The sequence below is a fragment of the Schistocerca nitens genome, chromosome 4, assembly GCF_023898315.1.
Source record: "Schistocerca nitens isolate TAMUIC-IGC-003100 chromosome 4, iqSchNite1.1, whole genome shotgun sequence".
Lineage (NCBI taxonomy): Eukaryota > Metazoa > Arthropoda > Insecta > Orthoptera > Acrididae > Schistocerca > Schistocerca nitens.
Genome location: NC_064617.1, coordinates 492,398,140 through 492,422,069, shown reverse-complemented (window position 1 = coordinate 492,422,069; position 23,930 = coordinate 492,398,140). Strand labels below are relative to the sequence as shown.

The 23,930-nt window shown below is 40.0% G+C and overlaps 1 protein-coding gene across 1 annotated transcript in view; it reads left to right on the top strand.

Moving 5' to 3' along the window:
* LOC126253098 (probable sodium/potassium/calcium exchanger CG1090) overlaps positions 1-23,930 on the top strand; it is a 538,377-nt gene that overhangs the window by 499,651 nt on the left and 14,796 nt on the right. The window contains exon 10 of the mRNA XM_049954205.1: positions 9,376-9,507. Within this exon, the coding sequence (XP_049810162.1) occupies positions 9,376-9,507 (132 nt within the window). The remainder of the gene's footprint in view (positions 1-9,375; positions 9,508-23,930) is intronic.

Below are 23,930 nucleotides of genomic sequence, written 5' to 3'. Positions count from 1 at the left end.
GTTTTCTGGAAGTCCTGTTCTTTGAGGGTGTTTATCACCACCAGCAATGCTTCTTGAATCCTCTCTAGAGCGTCGAACTGACGGCCTTTCAACTTGAGTTTCAGTTTCAGGAATAACGCGAAGTCACAAGGTGCCAAATCTGGCAAGTACGGTGGGTGGGGTACAATTGCCATATTGTTTTTTGCCAAAAAGGTCCTGGTGAACAAGGTCGTGTGACAGGGCCTGTTGTCATGATTCAGCAGTCAGTTCCCTTGATGCCAAAGTTTGGACCGATGTCACTTTTTCATGGAGCCATCGCAAAACGTCACAGTAGTATACGGAATTCACTGTCTGGTTGGGTGGGACAAATTCTTTGTGCACAATTCTCTTGGTATCAAAGAAAATGATGATCATGCTCTTCACTTTGCTCTTCACCTGTCTCACTTTTTTGGGTCTTGGAAAGCCCGGGCTCTTCCTCTGGGACAATTGTTGCTTTGTCTCTAGGTCATAACCATAAATCCAGCTCTCGTCACCAGTGATAACTCGTGACAAGAAGGTTGGATCATCAGATGTGGTCTGGCGAAGGTCCGTGCACACTTCAACATGCTGTGCCTTCTGATTGGCAGTCAAGTTCCTTGGCACAAATTTTGCAGCAACATGATGCATGCCCAATTCATCAGTCAACATTTGTTGACAGTCCCATAACCAATACCCACTTCATCCACATGAACCAGTTGTTGAAGTTTGGCTACAATGTCTGGTGTTGTACGGCTAACAGGCCTCCCAGTGTGAGCATCATCTTCGACGTCTGTACAACTGGCCCTGAACCGAGCATGCCACTCAAACACACACATACGGCTCATGCTGTCCCTCAAACACTTGTTGAGTCATTGCAAGGGTCTCCATAGCATTTTTCCCGAGATTCACACAGAATTTGATACACGTGCGCTGTTCTGTTTGCGGATCCATCGTAAAATCGTGACACACCAAACACAGAGTATTTTGGAAATCACTGTGGACATGCAATACATCCTCCCATCTGAATGCCACTCTGCACACTAACTCATCAGATATGCAGCTCTTGTCACCTAGTGGTGCAAAGATCTACTACTTCTACTTTCCAGATGGCAGCACCAGTCCCGAAAATTTTGGATTCCACCTTGTATATCAACATAGCCAGAAGAGTTGGTACCTTTAGTGACCCAATGATTTTTGTGATATCTCTAATGCATGAGTTGGCAAAACTGATATCTGGTGGTGGAATATGAATTGCCTGTCTTAAGTACATTTACTGGATCTGCTTTTGAGGGACTATTTTTTTGTTTCCTTGTTTCCAGTTACTCTTAGGAAGAATTCGTTGAATTTAGTAGCTCCTCATAAATCCACAGCCTCTGATGAGCCCATAGGTACTGACCACCCACCATGCCGTCCTCTGCCAAAGGCGTCATTGGATGTGGTACAGAGGGGCATAGGGCCAGCACATTGCTCTTCAACCATTGTCAGATTTTGTGACTTGGGACCATTGCTATTCAGTCATGGAGCTTCTCAGTTGGCAGCACGAGCCTCTCACCACAGAAAAATTGCTGGAAACACCAGGAACTGAACGTGGGTCCTCTGCATGGCAATCGGCTGCGCTAACTACTCAGCCACAGATCTGGATGAATTTAGTAGCTACTGTCATCTGGGAGTGGAACATCATTTGCTTTGCTGAGTTTACTTATTCCATTCCTTATAACACAGTAAATTGTTCTTGTATTTTTATTTCTGTTAATTTTCAATTTTTTGCGTATTAGTACACAATTTTTAGCTTTTTGATTATGTGGAAGAAATTTGCAATATTGCTTGTTGAGCATTTTTAAGTCTTGATTAGAGCTAGTCCTTAGCATTAAATAAAGCTCTCTCTGCCTAGTACAAAATATTCTGATACCAGATGTTAGCCACTGTTTTTCTTGGCATCCACTTGATCCATTGAAAAATGAAAATTGTATTCATAACACTGTAATAAAGAACTAAATTCTATGTGTATTTTGTGGTCTTGGTAAACTTCTTCCATTTTTCGACCTGTAATTTCTCTCTGGCTAGTTAACTGTGTTGTCGTTTATAATTATGTGAAATTTTACTTTTCATTTCTTAATTAAACCTGTTTGATGGGAATACATTATTGCTGCAGTTTCACCGTCATAGTCAGATAAACCATTTATTATGGGACTCATATCGATTTTGCTAAAGATGGTGGGATTTAGAAATTATCAATTAGTGTTGTGTTGTGTCCTGTTCTTGTTGGAAATGTTGCTGTGGGGTTGAATCAGAGTTGGAGTATTCTTTCTAACTGAAGAGTGAAAACAGAAAATGTTGTAACTGCCATTTTTCCACAAAATGTGTTTTCAGCGGCATTGTGTTTTCAGTACTCTGTTGCATGTGTACATTTATTCAAAGTGTCAAATCATGAAGAAAACACATCAAACATTCATTATTTGATGATGCATTGTCTTTGTGCCATGTGTCGAAGTCCCCTCCATCTAACCTGGGAAAGTTTCAAGGTTGTTGGTTAGTGGGCACAGTTCTTTGAGCTGTGACAGATATTTTGCAATTATAGAGAAATGAGTAAAGGTAGGCAAGGCCTTTGTTCCACAGGATTTATGCAAAATTATTGATTCAGCTAAAGCTATGATCCCATTCCATGTTTCCAATGCATACAACTGACTCCTTTGATTTTTAAAGATACAGCTTAAACATTGTTGTCAGTACAGATCCATAAGATATGCAAGTGCAGTATAATCAAAGTGTCTCAGAGTTATACATCTCAAATAGCTATGTAAAAATTCTTATTCTGAAACAAAAGAATGCAAAAATGTCTATATATTTTTTAAAAAAGGAAAGACAATGGCAGATGTATATCATGCATACTTCATCTGAAAGACCAACCATTTTTATCAGCTTCAAAAGAGAAAGACCTGTCCATGATGTTGCCATTATTTTCTGGACAGTACAAGGAGTTTTGCAGGAAACATTGAAATGTCAGATCCCAAGAATTGTGTTGTTTAAGAAATGTAAGCCAGTACTGAGACATTTTTTTCTTAAATTTAATTGTGTAACTCTCTTGTAAAAAATTTAAAAGAAATGAGAAACGATTTTTGTTGGCTACAGTTCTAATAATTAAAGTATTACTGCTGTATTTCTTTACTTGAATATCACAAATAAAATGTAGTGTCTCTGTAATAATAGAAGTTGAAACAAAAATTTTCTTCTTGGCACTTAGAATCAGTCAGTTTTTTGGTATGACATTCAGAACGTTTGATAAAAATAAATCAAATTGTTTGCATATTATAAATAAGTATAATTCAGTTTCTAACAAAGACTGCTGGATACCAAGACACACATGTCTGCAGGAACATTGCATCGTACATCTTAAAAAAAAAAACACAGTCACTGCAATGTCGCCTCGTGGCTAATGTCCATACTGTCTTTGTAATGTAAAAGATTTAGTTTTCCATCACAGTCCCTACTCCATTCCTTCACCCATATTTTGGGGATAGATGCAGTCATGTATAGTTTTGCTGCCAATGTTTTGTTGAATGATTATCATCATCATCTTCAGATATTACTGGTGGTTGATTCCTCCAGTTGTGATTATTTTGCCTCTCGTAGTGGTATTTGTGCCACTGGTGGTTGGTGTTTGGCATTTACTCAGGGTCATACCTCTGCTCTTGTCATTTTTGCTTGTTACAGTTGTTACTACAGTTATTGTAACCAATACTGTGTTGTTCACCCTGAGCAGCCATTTGATGTTTGTGGCAGGCAAGATAGTCACCTGATGTGTGTTATCTATGACCATTACTAGTGCCAGAAACCATCAGATGATTCATGGCTTGACTTGCCCTAGTCTTTATGTCCTCTTGTATCAGGTCGATTGAGTCATAAATTTCTCTGAGTTTGATTCTGATATATGTATTAACTTCTCATGTACATCAATGGGAAATTTTCCCCTTAGGATCTCCAGAATGTCATGATGTGACATTAGCTCTCCTCAGTACCACATCTTGTTGACATATTTTTCAAATTAATGTCTCAGGATTTGTTGATGGAGGCTGAAGAGTCCCATATTGAGCACATTTTCCTGAGCTGTTCCTGTTACCATTTGACCAATGATTGTCCAGAAATGATCTTTCAAACTCAGTCATATATACAACTATTCTGCTGTCTTGGTAGCACAGATTGCAGCACTTTGTGAATATATCCACTCACAGATCTAATTTTGGGGACAACATTTCATGAGTGCAGTAAAGCACAGTAGAATGCACAGATAAATAAATAAATACAAAGAGATGGATACTCTTTTTATCTGTCAGAAAAGTCTGAAACTGCTGGTGCGTCATCAAATCCCCTTCCATGAATACTGATGTACAGTTCAGTGCAGCACCCATCATGTATTGCATTTTGTTGCAACAGATGAGCAGCAGCTCATATTTCCCTCATATGCGTCTGATTTATCGGTGCTTTCAGGTTTGTGTCTTACTGAGTGAGTGCCACGCACAAGCTCTTTAATCTTCATCTAATCCCATATTTACTAAGTCAGTCTGCTCGGCAATGGCACAGTCACATTGCAGGAAATCTTTTACTTTCTGTTCTTTTATCTTGTTCAGTTCACTTTTTTCTGCATTTGTCGAACCTTCACATTCATTCAAGATGCATAGCCACCTAAACTATTTTATGTCGATTTCGTTTGCAATTCTTTCATCATTTACAAATGTCCATTTTGCAAATTTGGCTGCAAATCACTCACTTTGCAATTCAGATTGTTCATTTTTTCTTGTTCAAGAGATAAGTTACTAACATGTTTGGACAACTGACAAGTGATTTCAGATTGTGATTCCTAAGACTGATTTAGTTCTCCTACTTTATCAGTTAATTCGGTGATAGCTTCAGGTAGTCCAGCCTGAGCTTGTTTCAATTCTGTAATTTCAGTAGAGATTTTGTCTTGTTTTCCCAACATAGCTTTCTGTTTCGCCATCATAGCACCTGTTTTATTCAATATTTTGGACATTTTCACAAATACAATGGTATAAAAAGTTATTACGTTTCACTAAACCACATCAATATGTCCTATCATCCAGGAGACAGCGTGTTACATTTCTGGAACTAAGAACTTTAAGTATTTTTTCTTTGATCCTTTTTTATACCCTTTATACCCTCATACACAATGTGCATGCTTCCTTGTTCAGCTAACAATTAGCAACAAAGATCTTTAAGTTGTAAATATTATAATTAATTCTGAAGATGGCAGACCCTATTTGCTGAACCATCAATTCAGTAAACAATTACCAGACTACTCATAACAAGCACCACATGGAACAGAAATAACAAGGATATTAATGGCTAATTCTTGAATGAAAATAATAATAACAATAATATTTTGTTAAAGTTCTCACCAGTAAATTATTTAATTTATGTAGCAACATCTGCTACAATCATGCTTACAAGTTTATCAATTTAAATGATACAATATGGCTAATTGGGCCTATCTCTACTCAGTATGTCCATTCAGTACAATTACAAGACATGAGCAAATCTATAGATTGAATATTCAGTACAAAGAAGCCACGGAATAATTGAGGGTCAGGCACTGATTTAAAATATGCGTCTTAGTGCCTTTGACAGATAAGGTGTACACAATAACTACTCTGATTCATAACTCAGTGATTGACACTTAGAAAATACTGTAGTATGTAAATAATTAGACTTCAGATTCATTTCCATCAGGAACAGCATGCTCCATGGCCATATTAATGAAATGCAAGCTAGAAGCAGCATCGGTCATAAATTTTTAATCTGTTTGTTGCAGATCGATTTCAGCTACAGTGTAGCTATATTCAGTACAGTTACATGCCATGTGCATTTCTATTTATGATGAGTCATCATGACTTGAATGTAATTGCACTGAAGATAGCTAAATAGTAGCTGAAATCAGTCTGCAATAAACAGATTAAAAATTTATGACTGATGCTGGACTTCCTCCTATCTTGGATCTAAAATGTTATAGAGTTGCAATTCTCTGTGACAGGTAGAGTGGTCGCCAGAGTGCATAAGTGTTCTTCATGTTTAGCATTATTACCAGGCTTGTTAGAGCATGAGCAGCATCAGATGCTGAGTGATCACTGTGAAAGGTGTGGAGATGCTGTGTACTTGTGTGAGACAGTATTGTCAGTATTTGACACCGCCATAAGGGAGGATCACAATATTGTGCACCAAGCACATCGTAACCCCTTTCCAAATGCACCTGCAATCTGAGAGCAACATCTTGCATTGTCTGGCACCATTGGTTGTAGATTAACAAGTAGTTGCCAGACTAAGAAATTACCACCCCATGCGTAGGCTGCCATTAACACCACAACACAAATGACTGTGCTTGGGATGGTGCCATTACCTGGAACCATGTCTATGACTGCTTATGAATGGCATCACACTGTGTTCAGTGATGAATCGTGGTTCAGCACTACCCTAGATAGCCAGCATTGGCGAATATGGTGGTGACATTGAGAGAGGTCCCATTCTTCCGATGTTTTGGAAAGGCACTGTGGTGTTACTTCTGGCATCATGGTTTGAGAAGCCAATTTGTATAGTTTCAGGTTAATGACTGGTAGTGATTGAGGGAACTCTGATGGCACAAGTGTATGCCTTGGACATCCTGCATCCTTGTGTGTTACCTCTCAGGTGACAGTATCATTGTGCTATTTTTTCACAGGGCAGCTCTTGTCCACACATGGTGCTTGTCTCTCAGTGTGTGTGTGTGTGTGTGTGTGTGTGTGTGTGTGTGTGTGTGTGTGTGTTTGTATACAGGATGTTCCAAAAATACTTTTACAAACCTTGGGGACAGGTTCCTTACACCAAAACAAGAAAAAACGCCAAGTAAACATGAGCTCTAAAATGCATACCTTAAGAGCTATGAGCACTTGTTCATCTTTGCTACTGTGAAACACATCTCCTCTATTGAAGAATTTCATATTTGCTACTGTGAAACACATCTCTTTTATTAAGGAAGTGGTCACATTCAAAACTTGCTGCAACAACTGATGTGGGCATACCATGTAGTTGTGTGCCATAGTCAAGGTTACTGATACTGTATGCTTTCCCAACTTTATCTGTGGAGTGAGATGATCCATATGTTTGTGAGGAAACACCACTGTTTCTCATTTCTGGGGTGATATTGCAATTTCATTTTTAATCAGTCAAGTAATATGGCAGCTTGAAGTTTGCTATGACATATTATCAGCAGTTGAAATTTCTCTGCCTGAAGTTTAGTACTGGCCAGTCATTCTATCCTTGTAATTTTACATTTTTTAAGTGAATAGGTCTATTCATTTTGATACACTTAAATTTAGTAAATGGGCCTGTTCAGATACTTGTGACTGGGGTAGGAGGAGTTGTCAACAATTTTGTGAATTTATTTTTAAAACTGTTTTCAATGCCTGTCAGACACCTTAATTTGCAACAGACATCAAATATTTTTGTAGCAACACAGTCTGGTCCTTTCTTTTCAACAGTAAGCTTACATTGTGAGAAATGAGGACTATTTTTGATCTTGGTGCTGTATAGGTAACTCTTACTATTCTTTTCAGTCTGTGACCAGTTCGTAACAACGGATTTAATGAGAAAGTGCATTTACTAGTTGGTTAGTGTTTGCATACGAACATTTTTTAACTATTGCTCTCATGAGATTTGAGAATGTGTACCAGACACCTGATGTTTAACATTGGTCATACACAGAAAAGACAAGAGGTTAGAATGTTGGATGTACATGGTGTGCACCTGTGGCCAAACACACATATAGCATGAATTATGAATTGACTATTGTGCTTGGATTTAAACCATGATTGAGTTTAAAAACTCAGGCAATGTTTTGATGGATGTTTTGTTATTTTTATCTCTTAATGGTCACAAAGTTTCTAGATTATATGACAGCAGTGTCATAAAGTGAAGTTATCATATTACAGTGTTTTACGATAGTGAGAAGCAACCATGCATAAAATTTAACATGAAATACACTGATCAGCCAGAACAGTATGACTGCTGACCTACTATCCAGGTGACAGCAGCATTACCTGGCAAGGAATGACTGCTAGTCAGACACACATATGGTGCATGTAGTATCAGTGAGCGTGCTGTCCATGTATAGAATGGGGAAGGCGCACAATCTGTCTGAGTTTGACCATGGATAGAGTGTGATGACCTGGAGGCTCAGCATGAGTATTTCAGAAACTACATGACTTTTAGGGTGTTTGAGGAGTGCTGTAGTGTGAATCTTCAACACATAGCAAAACCAAGGTGAAACCACTTTGAGACATCGTGGGGTTAGGCTGCCACCCCTCATTACAGATTTCGCGTCATAGGCTGGGCAGACTCATAAAACAGGTGGTGACCTATGCTGGAAATAACATCACACTTTAATGCTGGGCAGGAAACAAGTGAGTGTGAACACACAGTACACCGAATACTCCTAACGATGGGCCTCTGCAGCCGACAACCCATGTATGTGTCAATGTTAATACCACAATATCTGCAACTAGAACTGAAATGGGCACGCAACCAGCAGCACTGGATGGTGGCACAGTAGTGGAGTGTTGCAGGGTCTGATGAACCCAATACCATCTTCATTACGCCAATGGGAGGGCACGAAGCTATCGTCTTCCAGGGAAACAGCTTCTTGACAACTGTACTGTGGGATGGAGACAAGCTGGCAGCGGTTCCATTATGCTCTGGGAAACATCCATGTGGGTATCCATGGGTCCAGTGGAGCTCATGCAAATCACCATAATGGCCAGGGAGTACTGTACATTGGTTGCAGACCACGTCCACCCCTTCATGACCGTCATGTTTCTCGATGGCAGTGGTGGTTTTCAACAAGATAATGTACCATGTCACGAGGACAGGAGTGTGATGGAGTGGCTTGAGGAACACAATGGCAATTTCCAATTGACGTGCTGGCCCCCCAACTTGCCAGATCTGAACCTGATTGAACACATCTGGGATGTGACTGAACATTATGTCAAAGCTCATCACCCCTCCCTCCCTGGAATTTACGGGAATTAGGTGACTTGTGTGTGTATATGTGATGCCAACTCCCTCCAGCAACCTACCATTCCATAATGTGTCGCCAATGTTACCCATGCCAAGGGTACACATACCAGCTATTAAATAGGTGGTCATAATATTCTGCTGATCATTGTATATCATGCTTGTCTCAGATTTTGAATATATGCAAATCATGCAAGTGATATCAGAATCAGAGGCAGATAATGCTAGAGATCTTAGCTAGAACTTCTCTGGAGCAGTTGTTTTCTGCAACCATATTCAAAGACTATGAATGTAGAATACTGAGTTACTTTCTCCTCTGTACAGGGTATGGTGATATGGCAGTTTCAAATGCAGTGGGCAGTAATGTGTTTGATATACTGATCTGTCTTGGGCTTCCATGGTTTATGCAGACTGCAATTATAAATCCAGGTAGCACAGTTAATGTCTATAGCAAAGGTAAGTGTCTAATCTAAAAGTTATGCTATGTAGTAACAAGAATTGAATTAGTGACTCTTTCTATTTAGACTCTTTATCATAGAGTAATTATAATATGAAGATTGAACTTTTATGCCCATAAACAAGTAGACATGAAACTGAAATAAAAGACAAGGTCTTTCTGTCCTGTTTGTGAAGATAATGCAAGTGGCTTCAAAAGTTCAAGATACATTAATCATTCAGTGGCCACCTGGAATTTTTCTGTCTTCTCTTTAGAATGTCAATTTTTATCTATCATTAGTCATATTATATATTTTTATATTTGATTATTGTTTACGATGTTTTAATGTTGACATTATAGATACAATGTATGAGGGGTGTTAAGAAGAAAAGGTATAAACAACCCTGTGGGTGTAATTGAAGTCTTTACAAAAGTAATCAGCAGAGGACTGAGCATAACTGTCCCACTGTTTCACGAGCTAAAGCATTTCTCTATCTAAAGGATTTCTCTATCTATCACAGGAGCCAGTCCTCTACTATGTACTTCACTTTGTCATCCGGCTTGAAGGACTTCCTTTTGGGATGTCTTTTTAGCAGACCAAACAGATGGAAGTTATAGGGTGACAATTTCGGGCTGTAGGGAGATGCTCACACTACCCCCACATGAACCTAGCCATTATACTTTGTGTCACCTTGGAGATGTGAGGGCACACATTATCATGTAATGAAATCCCTCCTTCCACAAGTAGCCATGACTGTTTGCTCTTGACAGACTTGCATGGGCTATGGAGTGTCTCATTGTACACCTCATTCATAATGGTTTCTCCGTGCTTGAGGAATTCAATTAGTATTTGGCCTTGGACATTGGTAAGGGCAGTGAGCATCACCATGCCTGCTGAATGCACAAGTTTTAAATTTCATAGGAGGAGGTGACAAAGCTACATCCACATCCCTAGATGCCGCACTAGGTTATCCCAAAGTAGCATAAGCAACTTTTGACTCTCCCAAAGTAGCATAGGCAACTTTTGACTGGTTTGATTGTTTTGACATTTCATAGCTTCTCATTTGAACACTCCTTATACTTCATGATAAGTGCTAGTTACGGACTCAAAACAAACTTACAGTGGGAAGACCTGGATAGAACAACAATAATATGGAAAGGATAGACTGCATTACGGACACACAACACTGAGATTCCAATACAACATTAATTTTATTTCTCTCCAAGGAACGTACATCATTGAATATAAAACATTAATTCAAGGATAATCAATATTTCCAGAGTGTCTATAATTACAAATATCAACCCTCAACACCCTCCCCACCCTGGTCAGCTTCTAGAGGAATGAACAGTTGAACGGGATGTGAGATTATGGATCCTTCTGAAGTTCATAAGGTTACAGTTCATATTTTCCCATCTCATCCTTCATGAAGATCTTCTATCCGCACCTTCCTCCACATGTGTCGTGGACGAACATCCTCTTGTAGAAGAACGACATCACCCGGCTGGAGTCTTCCTGAACCTGGCCTAGGTTGATGAGTTTCATGGAAGTTTTTGAGCAGGATCAGATATTCTTTCTTCCACCTGTTCCAGAAATGTTCTACCATCTTCTGCAGTCGTTGAAATTCCTTGGACAAGTCCTTTCTAACTGATGATTCTGGATCAGTAGGTAGTGTTGTGAGTCGATCACCTACAAGGAAATGTGTGGGCGTCAGTGGCTCAGATTCCTCTCCCCCTTGTGTAATTGGTCTAGAGTTTAGTGCTGCTTCTATGCTGACCAGGATTGTGTTGAGACCTTCTTTGTCCAACTGTGACTGTCCTAAAACTTTTCTCAGGCAGCGTTTGACAGGTCCCACCATCTGTTCCCAGAATCCTCCCCACCAAGGCGCGTGTGGGGCAATGAATTTCCAAGTGATGGCTTGTTGGGCGAGGTACTTGTGCATCTTGCTTGCCCTGAGAGCCTGCCAGAGCTCCTTCAGCTCTAAATGCGTGACATGGAAGGTAGCAGCATTATCAGTGTAAATTGTGCTGGGCACTCCTCATCTTCTGACAAACCTTTGTAGGGCTTGAAGAAATCTGTCAGTTGACATATCTGAGCATAGTTCCAGGTGTATGGCTCATGTTGTTGCACATGTGAATAGAGCAATATACGCTTTCTTCATAATATGTCCTTGTCTGACATATAATGGACCAGCAAAGTCAATACCTGTTACTGTAAATGGTTTCAGTGGTGAAACTTGTTCAGCTGGTAATGGAGCCTCAGTTTGTTGAACAACGTGAGCTTTCACCATCTTACAAGGTAGGCAACAGTGTAGAACATGTTTAATTGCCTGTCGAGCTCTAAGGATCCAGAATTATGTTCTCAGTTCAGATAACACTATGTTTACTCCAAGGTGATGCAAACAAATGTGAGTCTGCTGGATCAGTAAACGTGTGAAATGATTATGTCCATCAAGAAGATGGGTGGCATTGATCTCTGGTTAATTCTGCAAACTGCAGCCATCCACCGAGACGAATAAGAGCATTATCCAAGAATGGGTTGCAGCGAGCTATCTGAGAATTACGTGGTAGAGGCATGTTGTTGTATAGGGCATGCAGTTCGAGTGCAAATGTTGCTGTTGAACAACTTGAATCCAGTAAGTGCATGCTTCGTCCAAATCTGATGCTGTTAGTTCTCCAGATGTTCTGTTTGCTTTTCGGAGTGAGAATTTTACCGTATGCCATGACGTCTTCTCCTAAGGCAAGCAGTGCTTGAATACAATGGTTACATTCCAGGAATGTACTGTTCAGCATTTCAGGTGTCGCTGACTGTACAGGCTTTATCGCATCCAAATAATCGAGGTGCGCCTGTATAATGTGATTGCTATCTCCATATCTATTCAATAAAATTTTCTTTGTTTCTTCATACGTGTTAGCCGTTATAGGTATTCCATCTACTAGTAACTTTGGTTCGCCTGACAGATACCCTCTTAGAAAAACATGTTTGTTTACTGTAGATAGGGATGGGTCTTTATCAATGGTCGATTCAAATTGTTCTCAGAAGTGGGACCACATTTCGACATCTCCACAAAATGACTCAAGCTTAATTGCTGGTAGCTTGACAGAGTGGAATACAGTTGGTTGTGTGAGCACTGGTGGTGACGTGTATTCATCTGCGACGTTGTGGCTGAAAGCTTGTAATCAATTGCTTATGTAGCCTTCTGTATAGCATGTTTGACTTTGTCTATATATTCCTCACAGCTCAGCACGTCTGCATTGTATTCATCGTCAGAGAGAAAATTATGAATAGTGTCATCTAATGAAACAAACTTCTCTAGAGTTTCTTGAAGACGTTCCCTGTAATGTTCAAAATCATCAAACAGGCTTTCTATGGTAAGAGCATCAACAGCCACACAAAACCGCGTAGCATTAGTCCTCTCCCTAGTTCGCTTTCTTTTGAAGTTTGCTAACTGTATCTCTGATCAGTCCTGCATTATGTCTTACTAAAGACGGCTGTTGTAAGATTGTTTACGAGTGCACTTGTGAATAGCTTAAACGTTTACCCAGCAGCGTATGCGCAAACGTAAGTGAACAAAAACATTTTAATAAAACTAGCTACTCTGAGTGCAAGTTTCAGGCTTGCAGTACAAAGCCGCAAAAATTGTTTTGAAGCAACCAGTTCATGTGATCATATTATATTGGAATGGACTTAGCTTGTGATGCGGTCTGACGTCGTCTCTTGTTTCCTACAGCATGAAGTAAGCCGTTAATTGTTGAAATCACGCAGGAAATCGCAATTTCTTCCCGGGTTTCGGCACCAAAATATTACAGACACACAACACGATGATTCCAATACAACATTAATTTTATTTCTCTCCAAGGAACGTACATCATGGAATATAAAACATTAATTCAAGGATAATCAATATTTCGAGAGTATCTATAATTACAAATATCAACCCGCAACAGACTGCTACTCACCACGTACATTAGATGTAGAGTTGCATACGGGCAGAATGAAAAAGACTGGTAAAATATTAATCTTTCAAAAAAAGTCCTTCTTTCGAAATAGAAGACACACACACACACTTTCACACATGCACGACTCTTACTTACTCATGGGCAGTCAGGCTCCATTGCCCAGAGACAGTGGCCACGTTTGTGTGTTTTCTATTTCAAAAGAAGGGCTTTGTGCAAAAGCTTAATATTTTACCAGTCTCTTCCATTGTCCCTGTCTGTGAATCTAACCATCCTCTATGTGGTAAATTACATGTCCTTTCCATATTGTTGTTACTCAGAACAGTGTTACTTTAATTACTTGTTAATTTATTTTTAGCCAGCATATTTTATGTTAGATTCATTATGACACACATATTATCAGAAATTTTAAATCCAGTACTAACAAATAACTATGACTGTAGTAAGTAACTAAAGCAGAAGAAAAGGACAGTTTAAATTTCGTCATGAGAAGTGGAACAGCAAAGACAAATTACAAGCAGGTAGATTTAAACTGAAGGCACTTTGTACATGAGAGAAACACTGGCAGATGCAGAAAAAGAGGAACGTTAAACAACATTGGACAACTGATTTTTTAGATAACTGATCATTTATAAAAAAATATTGTACCAGCATTCATAGAAAAATCGAATAACAAAACAGACTTAAACACAGAACTGTGCATATGTATTTTGTATAATACATCTCCAAATAACACAGAGAACTGACTATGAGGCCTGCTTTTAAACATTCAAAATGGCAATTAAAGTAGGCCCACAGTTTAGGAAAGGAAGTCCAAAATTTGTTGTTACTTCAGACCTGAGTCTTTTTTTGTAGTTAAATCTTGGAAATGTTTCAAAGACAGCAATTAAACAGCATCACATCCTACTTGTTGTTCACTTCATAGCCGTTGCAAGGCAGTCAGAAGCTTCTTCAGTATATGTGATTTCAAGCTTTCTCAGTATAAAACCTTCTCGGGTGATAAGCTGATGGTGCCATAGTCTTGCTGCAACATTTCAATGAGTATGTTATCCATCATCTACAGGCAAAAAGTCAGGATGTTGAGTTTTGCGTATCTATATAACTGTTGGCTGCTGACCTCTTCTGTTGGTGGGTCAGTCACACAGCTCTGGAAGCAGATGCCACACCAGTGGTGGAGATATGCAGTGTGGTCAGTGATAGGGAAACACAAGGTGGCCCCAGTGTGGACATTGAGTCCTAGTGTCTGTCTATTCTGACCACAGATGCCACTGTCTTTGGAACAGATATTTTTGTAAATGCAGAATCCCACACTGTGCTGAGTTGAAACCCTCTATCCCAGTTTATTAGTTTGTTGTGCAGACCAAGTATCCCAATGTGCCATCCGGACTTCTCTTGAACAAAATTTCCAAGAAGAATGATAGGCTTCTATTCTCTTCTGTCTCCATGGTGATCTTGATGCTGCTCGGAATGCCATTGAGTTGATACAGAAACTCCTGTAGATTTTCTCTGTCATGTGGTCACACTAAAAATGTGTCATATACTTATCTGTAGAATGCCTTCAGTTTTATGTGGACAGTATTCAGTGCTACATCATCAAAGCACTCCATATATAGATTAGCCATACCCAGAGCTAAGGGGGAAACCATGGCAACCCCATCTATTTGCTTGTCGAATTTTCCACCATGTTTGAAATAAGTGGTGGTTAGTACACTATGTATGCTATTAGGGTTATTGCAAATTTTGGTGATAAGAATCTCAGTAAATTAGCTTACTATGCCTGCTTTCATTCACTGCTTTCGTATGGCATCGTATTCTGGGGTAATTCATCGTTGAGTAGAAAAGTATTCATTGCTCAAAAATGTGTAATCAGAATAATAATACATTCACATATGAAATTTGTTGTTAATAATCCAACCCAGTTCAAAAGTAATAGCAGTGTGCATAGCTATAACACCAGGAGAAAGGATGATCTTCACTATGCAGGGTTAAATCTGACTTTGGCACAGAAAGGGGTAAATTATGCTGCCACAAAAGTCTTTGTTCACCTACCAAACAGCATCAAAAGCCTGACAGATAGCCACTAACATTTAAAAATAAATTAAAAGAATTTGTAGATGACAACTCCTTCTACTCATTGGCTGAATTCTTAGATATAAATTAGGGGGGGGGGGAACGACACTCAACAACAACAACAACTTAAAAATTGGTGTCATGCAATATATTGTGTAATGTAATATCTTGTACAGACATCCTTTATTAACCTGACACATTCCACATCATTAACAAGTGTCGTATTCATGATCGATGGAACAAGTATTAATCTAATCTAATCAATGTGTTCTCATCAAAGTTTCCCTCAAGTAGAGCTGAGGAATCTTCCAGTGACATACAGATGAAAAGTGAATTCACATCAAAGGTGACTTGTAGGCCCTTCTCATCAAAATGTAACTCATGTAGTACTTTCATAAATTCTAAATTCTGTGGAGTTCTTGACTTGGTGTGGGCAGTGACCCACAAGAGGTTTGTGCCAAATGTTTGACTATCCTGTACGTTGATGGGTTTATGGTCTTCAACACAGACCACAGTGAATCTCCCTCCTTTCGTATTTTTGGGATGCCATCTGGTTGTGTTAGTGCTGGCACCCTGGCGTAAAGCCTGCTGATGGTTTTCCTATCCACTCCTGAGCTGTAGAATAGATCAAAGGTCTCATGTGTCACAGATGTTATTGCATCTTTCCCCACTTGTTTAATACCAGATCTTACAGTAAAGTTTCAATCTTTTGCCAGTAGTCTTCTGACTTCAGTAGCCCTGTCACATTGCCTTTATCTGCTGCTACGACCATTACATCCTTATCACATAGGGCCAGTGGCTCACTGTGTTCTGCTGCCAAAATGTTGTTCTTTAGCATTCTTACTTTCTCAAGGACCCCACATGTCTCCCTTCTCACTTCTTCAGTGACCTCTGAAGAGAGTCTATGTATGGCTTGCTCATTATTGCTGAGGATGCATGTTTCAGTAACATTCTTGGAACTGGAGCAAATTTTAGGCCTTTTGATGGCACAGAAATTGTTGGCTCATCCAGTTCTCTCTCTGTCAGCTTAGTGATGGTCTTAATGTTGCTGACATTGCCTTCCTGCTGTTGAGCCCATGGAAGTTGGAGAAACTAATCACACTATTTCTTGGTGTCTTTTTTCTGGTAGATCCCCATGCTTGCATAATGTGCTATGCATCCATTCCCAGGTATGTGCTAGGAGACTGAAAGCCAGGAACAAGTGGCGAGTGAGCAAAGCTCTTGCATTCTTGTTGAGTTCCAGTCTGATACCACAGCTGAACTAGCCTGTCATAATATGCATCTTGTCCTTGTCATGTTGACAGGATGCTGTTAGTTAGAAAACTGTGGTATCACTTCCTTATCCCGCCAGCACAGCAAGAAGGCCAGTTGCTGAGCAACTCTGCCACCTTGATTTGAAGCTTTTGTAGAATCTTGTAGCTCCACTGAATATCCTCCCCATAGTGGTGTGATGTATGTGATTGCAGCTTTTTTGGCATATTCCAGTGATAATATCTTCTTAAGCGATCAGCCAAGTGGTGGCAGTGTCTTGTCACAATGTTTCAATGAGTTTCATACTCATCATCTTCAGGCAAAGTGTTGGTATGATGTGTTCTGCATATCTATATTTCCTCTGGACCTCCAGAAGTGCTGGTGATGAGGGAATGTGGTGTGGCCAGTGGTGCAGGTAAAGAGAGAGAACTGGATGAGCCAACAATTTCTGTGCTATCCAAAGGCCTAAACTTTGCTCCACTTCCAAAAATGTTACCAAAATGTGAATCATCAGCAACATCAAGCAAGCCATATGTGTGCTGTCTTTGGAGGTCACTAAAAAACTGGGAAGGGAAACTTGCAAGATCCTTGGGAAGTCAAGAATGCCAAAGAACATTTCAGCAGCAGAACACAGTGTGCTACTGGCCCGGTATGATGACTAGGAAATAGTGGTCTTAGCAGCAGATAAATGCAGAGTGACAGTACTACTGAAGTCAGAAGACTAATGGCAGAAGATCAAAACTTAACTGTAAGATCTGTAATACAAACGAGTAGGGAAGGATGTGACAACATTTGTGTTATGTGAGACCATCAATCTAGTCTGAAGCTCAGGACAGGATACGAATACCATCAGAAGGCTTTATCCCAGGGCACTGGCACCAACTGGCACCAACATATGGCCTCCCAGAATTCTTCGGGAGGGAGTTCCACTTCAGCCTGTTGCCAAATGTCTGGCACAGCCGCTAAAACCTCTCATGTGTCACTGTCACTACTATGTCAAGAACTCCACACATTTTGTGAAGGTACTTGCTTGGACAAGAAGGACCTACTAGTCAGCTTTGATGTATTGCCACTTTTAACCCAGGTGACACTGCTTCACTCTGTTCGAAGGACACTTCAATGAGGAAACAGGCAAACTCTTTTGACATGTAGTAACCCCCATTAATTTCAAATATGGTGGGAAATTCTATGAGCAAATAGGTGGGATTGCCATGAGTTCCCCCTTAGCTCTGGGTCAGACTAATGTGTGCATGGAGCACACTTTGAAGATGTAGCACTGAATAACGCCCACCTAAAATTGAAGGCATTCTGCAGATACTTAGATGACACATTTTTTGTGTGGCCACATGGCAGAGAAAACATACAGGAGTTCCTATATAATCTGAATGGCATTAATGATATCATCAAGTTCACCATGGACATAGAAGAAAATGAAAGGCTACCATTATGGGACATTTTGGTCAAGAGAAGTTCAGACAGCACATTGGGACACTCAGTTTACAGGAAAAAGATGCACTCAGACCCTTACCTTAACTCTTTGAGTTGCCACCATCCAGCACAATTCAACTTGGTAATAAACATTGTAGCACATAGAACCAGTCCATCTGCAACAGGAAGAGCTTGCCGAATGAGTTACAGCATCAGCGGGAAACTTTCTGAAGAAATGGTTACAAAAATAGATGTGAATAAGATGTGCCTTAAAGACAGGAAAGAGGAGGGAGGACTAACCAGAAGAAGAAGAAGAAGGCAAGCATTCCTGCCATTTGCAAGTGCACCAACAGAAGAGAATGGAAGAGAAGAATGGAAAAAACATCAAATAAAGACCATTTTCCATTCAACAAAGAAAATTAGGATATGCTTTGCTTGAAAAAAAGTCTGCTAGAACTGCAGACCCTGAGTGTTCACAGTATTGAGTGTGAATGTGGACAGACATAGTGATGCATTTCCCAATGTCCTACAGAACACATCAGAAATATTTGACTAGGGCAGACAAACAAGCCTGAGTTGGCAGAGCATAGCATCAACAAGGAAGAAACCTTTGAATCTGAACAGATGAAGAAGCTATGCAGCGCCGCTGGGTTCTGGGACTCAATTGTCAAAGTTGCAATAGAAGTATATCTGCACGACAACCTAATAAACTGGGATAGTGGGTTTCAATGCAGCACAGCATGGGATTCCATGCCTACAAAAGTACAATAGGAATGATCTGTTCTGAAGGCTTCTGTGGACAGAATGGACAGACACCAAGACTCAATGCATCATGTTTCTCCACAACTATCTGTGGCACATCTACAACAACTTCCACTTAGATACACTGCAAGCCACCGTACAGTGCGTGATGGAGTGTACCCTGTACCACTACTTGTCATTTCCTTTCCAGTTTCATTTGCAAATAGAGTGAGGGAAAAACAATTGTATATATGCCCCCATATGAGCCCTAATTTCTCATATCTTATCTTTGTGGTCCTGATGCACAATGTATGCTGGCAGCAGTATAATTGTTTGGCAGCCAGCTTCAAATGCTGCTACTCTAAATTTTCTCAGTAGTGTTTCTCGAAAAGAACATCGCCTTCCCTCCAGGGATTTCCATTTGAGTTCCTGAACGCTTACATCTTTTTTGAACCTATCAGTAATAAATCTAACAACCCATCTCTGAATTGCTACGATGTATTCCTTCAATCCGACCTGGTATGGATCCCAAACACTCACTCAAGAATATGTTGCACCAGCATCCTGTATGTGGTCTCCTTTACAGGTGAACCACTCTTTCCTAAAATTCTCCCAATAAAATGAAGTTGACGCTTCCTACCACAGGTCTCACATGCCCATTCCACCTCATATTGCTTTGCAAGGTTATGCCCAGGTATTTAAATGACTTGACAGTGTCAAGCAGGACAGTAGTAATACTGTATGTGAACATTACAGGTTTGATCTTCCTACTCATCTGAATTAACTTAAATTTTTCCACATTTAGGGCTAGCTGCCATTTGTCACACCAACTGGAAGTTTTGTCTAAGTCATCTTGTATCTTCCTACAGTCAGTCAACTTTGGTGCCTTACCATACACCATGGCATCATCAGTGAAGAACCGCAGATTGCTGCCCACCCTGTCCACCAAATCATTTATGCATATAAAGAAGAACAGTGGTCCTGTCACACTTCCCTGGGGTACTCCTGACAATACCCTTGTCTCTGATGAACACTCACTGTCGAGGACAACATACTGGGTTCCATTATTTAAGAAATCTTCAAGCCACTCACATATCTGTGAACTTATTCCATATGCTCGTACCTTTGTTAACAGCCTGCAACGGAACACTGTGTCAGATGCTTTCCAGAAATCTCGGAATATGGAATCTGCCTGTTGCCTTTCATCCATAGTTCTCAGTATATCATGTGAGAAAATGGCAAGCTGAGTTTCACATGAATTATGCTTTCTAAAACAATGCTGACTGGTGGACATAAGCTTCTCAGTCTCAAAAAAGTTTATTATATTCGAACTGAGAATATGTTCAAGGATTCTTTAATCAAACAGAATTTAGGGATATTTGTAATTTTGCAGGTCTGGTCTTTTACCATTCTTATATACTGTTATCACTTGCATTCTTCCAGTTGCTTGAGACTTGTACTAGGTGAGAGATTCATGATAAATGCAAGCTAGGTAAGGGGCCAATGCTGTAGAGTACTGTTTGTAAAATCAAACTGGGATTCCATCCAGACGTGGTGATTTATTTACTTTAAAACTTTGAGTTGTTTCTCAATGCTTATTACCGTGTCATCCATATGGGAGCCTGTACGATGGTCAAATAACAGTATGTTTGTACAATTCTCCTGTGCAAACAATTTCTTGAACTTGAAGTTTAAAACTTTGGCTTTTGTTTTGCTATCTTCAACTGCCACACCAGAATGGTCTACAAGGGACTGACCATAATTATCTCGGGGTCTCATCCATATCTTTTGCTGAGGTGTGATGGTGTAGTTGTCATATGCTTATCACATAGATCTTTTCACAGGTGTACAAATCTCTACTAACCTTCGCCTTCGCTTGTTATCATTTATGCATTCCCTGTTGAAAAAAGAGTGCAACAGCCTTTGCTTCCTCAGCATCTGCTGAATTTTGTTATTAAACCGAGGTGGGTCTTTTCCATCCTTTATCTACTTACTAGGTACATAACTCACCATACTGCAATTTGTAATCTGCTTGAACTTTGCCTATAATTCCTCTACATGCATCTTACTGGAACTAAGTGATGCCAATTCACTGTCTAAGTGAGATGTCAATAACTGCTTATCTGCTCTGTGTAGCAGAAACACTCTCCTAGGTGTCTTGAATGATTTATTAACTTTTGTAATCATAGTTACTATAGTGACATCATGATCGCTAATCCCTCTTTCTATACAACATTGCAGATAAGGTCCAACCAATTTGTGGCTATAAGGTCTAAGATATTTCCATTGTGTATTGGCTGTCGGTCTAGCTGCTCAAGACAATTTTCAGAAAATGTGTTGAAAAGTATTTTGCATGAGTGTCTGTCTGTACCCCCACAATGAATCCATACACATCTCAGTCTATAATTGGCAGGTTAAAAGTCACCTCCAACTAGTATTGCGTGGTCTGGGTATTTACACGCAGTCAACAGTAGACTTTCTTTGAGTGACTCTAGATCTGTCACAACAGAATAAGTTGGCTGGTAAAAATCACCCTACAATTAACTTGGTTTGACCTACACCTGTTACATGCAACCATATAACTTCACTGTCACACTCAACTTTCAGTCAAAGTGTCTCTATTCTGAAAGCCGTTTGGTTTCCCTTGTTGCTCATTGACTGGTGAGTGTTTGTCAGAGAACCTCAAGCTACTGCCAAGCTGGAGACACAACTCAAACTGACCAACAACATGGTTCAGGCTCTGGTCAAAATGCAGGTAATTCTTCTCTTTTTAAATAATCATAGAGTGGAACAGGCAAAAAAAATCCAGAAATTCTCAGCATCAGTGCTTTGTTTCTTTTCTTTAAAATACAAGGAGTACAAAGTGTTAAACATCCAGTTAAAGTGAATACAATGCAGATATGACTGACACATATGCTGTGGAAGACTGGGATTAGCTCCAATACTGTAGCAAGCATCCTGAATTGCCAAATGTCCTTTATATTTGGATTATCAGTTTACTTGAATGATCTGTGTCCTAAAGTGACCCCACAAGTAGATATCCACTGATTTCAGGCTGGTGATGTGCTAGCCAAATTGCTGGCCCTGCGCAGTGTGTATTCATTTATTGCCTTCATCTGTAAATAAAGTGTGCTGGTATGCGATACTGTATGTACACTAGAATAAATAAGCCACACTCCTTCCAGTAATTGTGACAAGTCACTGTCAAAACAGCATTAATAGGTGTAGATGGCCAGGCTGGAAAGATTTATGGTCAAATTAGTATCCACCAATAATGCTTATCCAGATACTCAGGCAAATAGTTTCTTAGAAATGAAATCCCCATACTTCAAGTGGGATGATGTGTTTTCATACATGATTGAAGATCTGTGGAAGTCACATGGGATGTTCATGTGTAGCAGAATTTTTACATTTGCATAAATAATAAAAAATATCAGAGAGTAACTCTTCTCATACCCATGGCTTATATGAAAACAGTCAACAACATTGTGTGAAATTTGGCTTTGCCTCCACTTTCAATTAAGGCAGGCCAGTTGGGTTGAAGGAGTACCTGCACTGACTTACAGTAATGTGTGTTCCAACTGTCTTACACTGGAATGCTCATGCAACAGGGTATGATGGATGCAGTTCTTTCCTGAAGTGCTGATATGTAAGGTAGCACCAGACTTCAGGACACTGTGTTCAGTGTTTAACTGCTGATGACCACTTCACAGTAATTTTCAAAAGGAGTACATGTTTCACACAATGGCTACGCATTTGCTAAATCTATGTCAATTCCTTGTTGCTTCACTCAATGTTGCACCAAGTGAAGAACTGTCTGTCATATAATGTACCTTCACAAGATAATTTAAAGTCTGATTTTTAAATCTGTGTTGTTCTACAACATAATCTGTCTGTAACCTTCCAATGTCCCTGAGTGTCTCCCAACTATATGAGATTCTTTCATGATTCTTAAGCCAGGTGTTAACAATTATTTAATTGTAGTCTGTTCAAAATTTTCTCAAGCAGTTTCCCCTTTCACTCCTTTCCCACAGTCCATGTTTATTACTGTTCTTCTCTTCCTTTTCTTACTACACACATCAAAAAAAGTTGCATCACCTCGGTTCCGAGAGTTCTGGAACCTGTATAGAAAACTGGAATAGAGATCAACATAAACATCATTTGTGCGCTTTTCATTGCTCATGAAAACCACAGATTGCATGTTGTACCACCATACAGCAAGACCTTCAGAGGTGGTGGTCCAGATTGTTGTACACACCGGTGCCTCTATTACCCAGTAGCATGTCCTCTTGCATTGATGCATGCCTGTATTCGTCGTGCCATACTATCCACAAGTTAATCAAGGCACTGTTGGTCCAGATTGTCTCACTCCTCAACGGCGATTTGGCATGGATCCCTCAGTGGTTGGTGGGTCACATTGTCCATAAACAGCCCATTCCAATCGATCCCAGGCACATTCGATTGGGTTCATTGTCTGGGGAACATGCTGGCCACTCTAGTTGAGTGATAATGTTATCCCGAAGGAAGTCATTCACAAGATGTGCATGATGGGCACATGAATTGTCATCCATGAAGACAAATGCCTAGCCAATTTGCTGCTGATATGGTTGCACTATTGGTCGGAGGATGGCATTCACGTATTGTGCAGCCGTTATGGCACTTCCCATGACCACCAGTGGTGTACATCAGCCCTACATAATGCCACCCCAGGGAACCTTCACGTCTGGTTGAAGGCATATGCAACACTCATAGGTGAAGAGAAAGAGATGCCCATCCTGAGTGGTCCATTTGGCATATTGTTGGACCCATTTGTACTGCGCTGCATGGTGTCATCGTTGCAAAGATGGACGTCTCCATGGACGTCAGGAGTGAAGTTGCACATCAAGCAGCCTATTGCGCACCATTTGAGTTGTAAGACGACATCCTGTGGATGCATGAAAATCATTATTCAACATTGTGGCTTTGCTGTCAGGGTTCCTCTGAGCCATAATCCGGA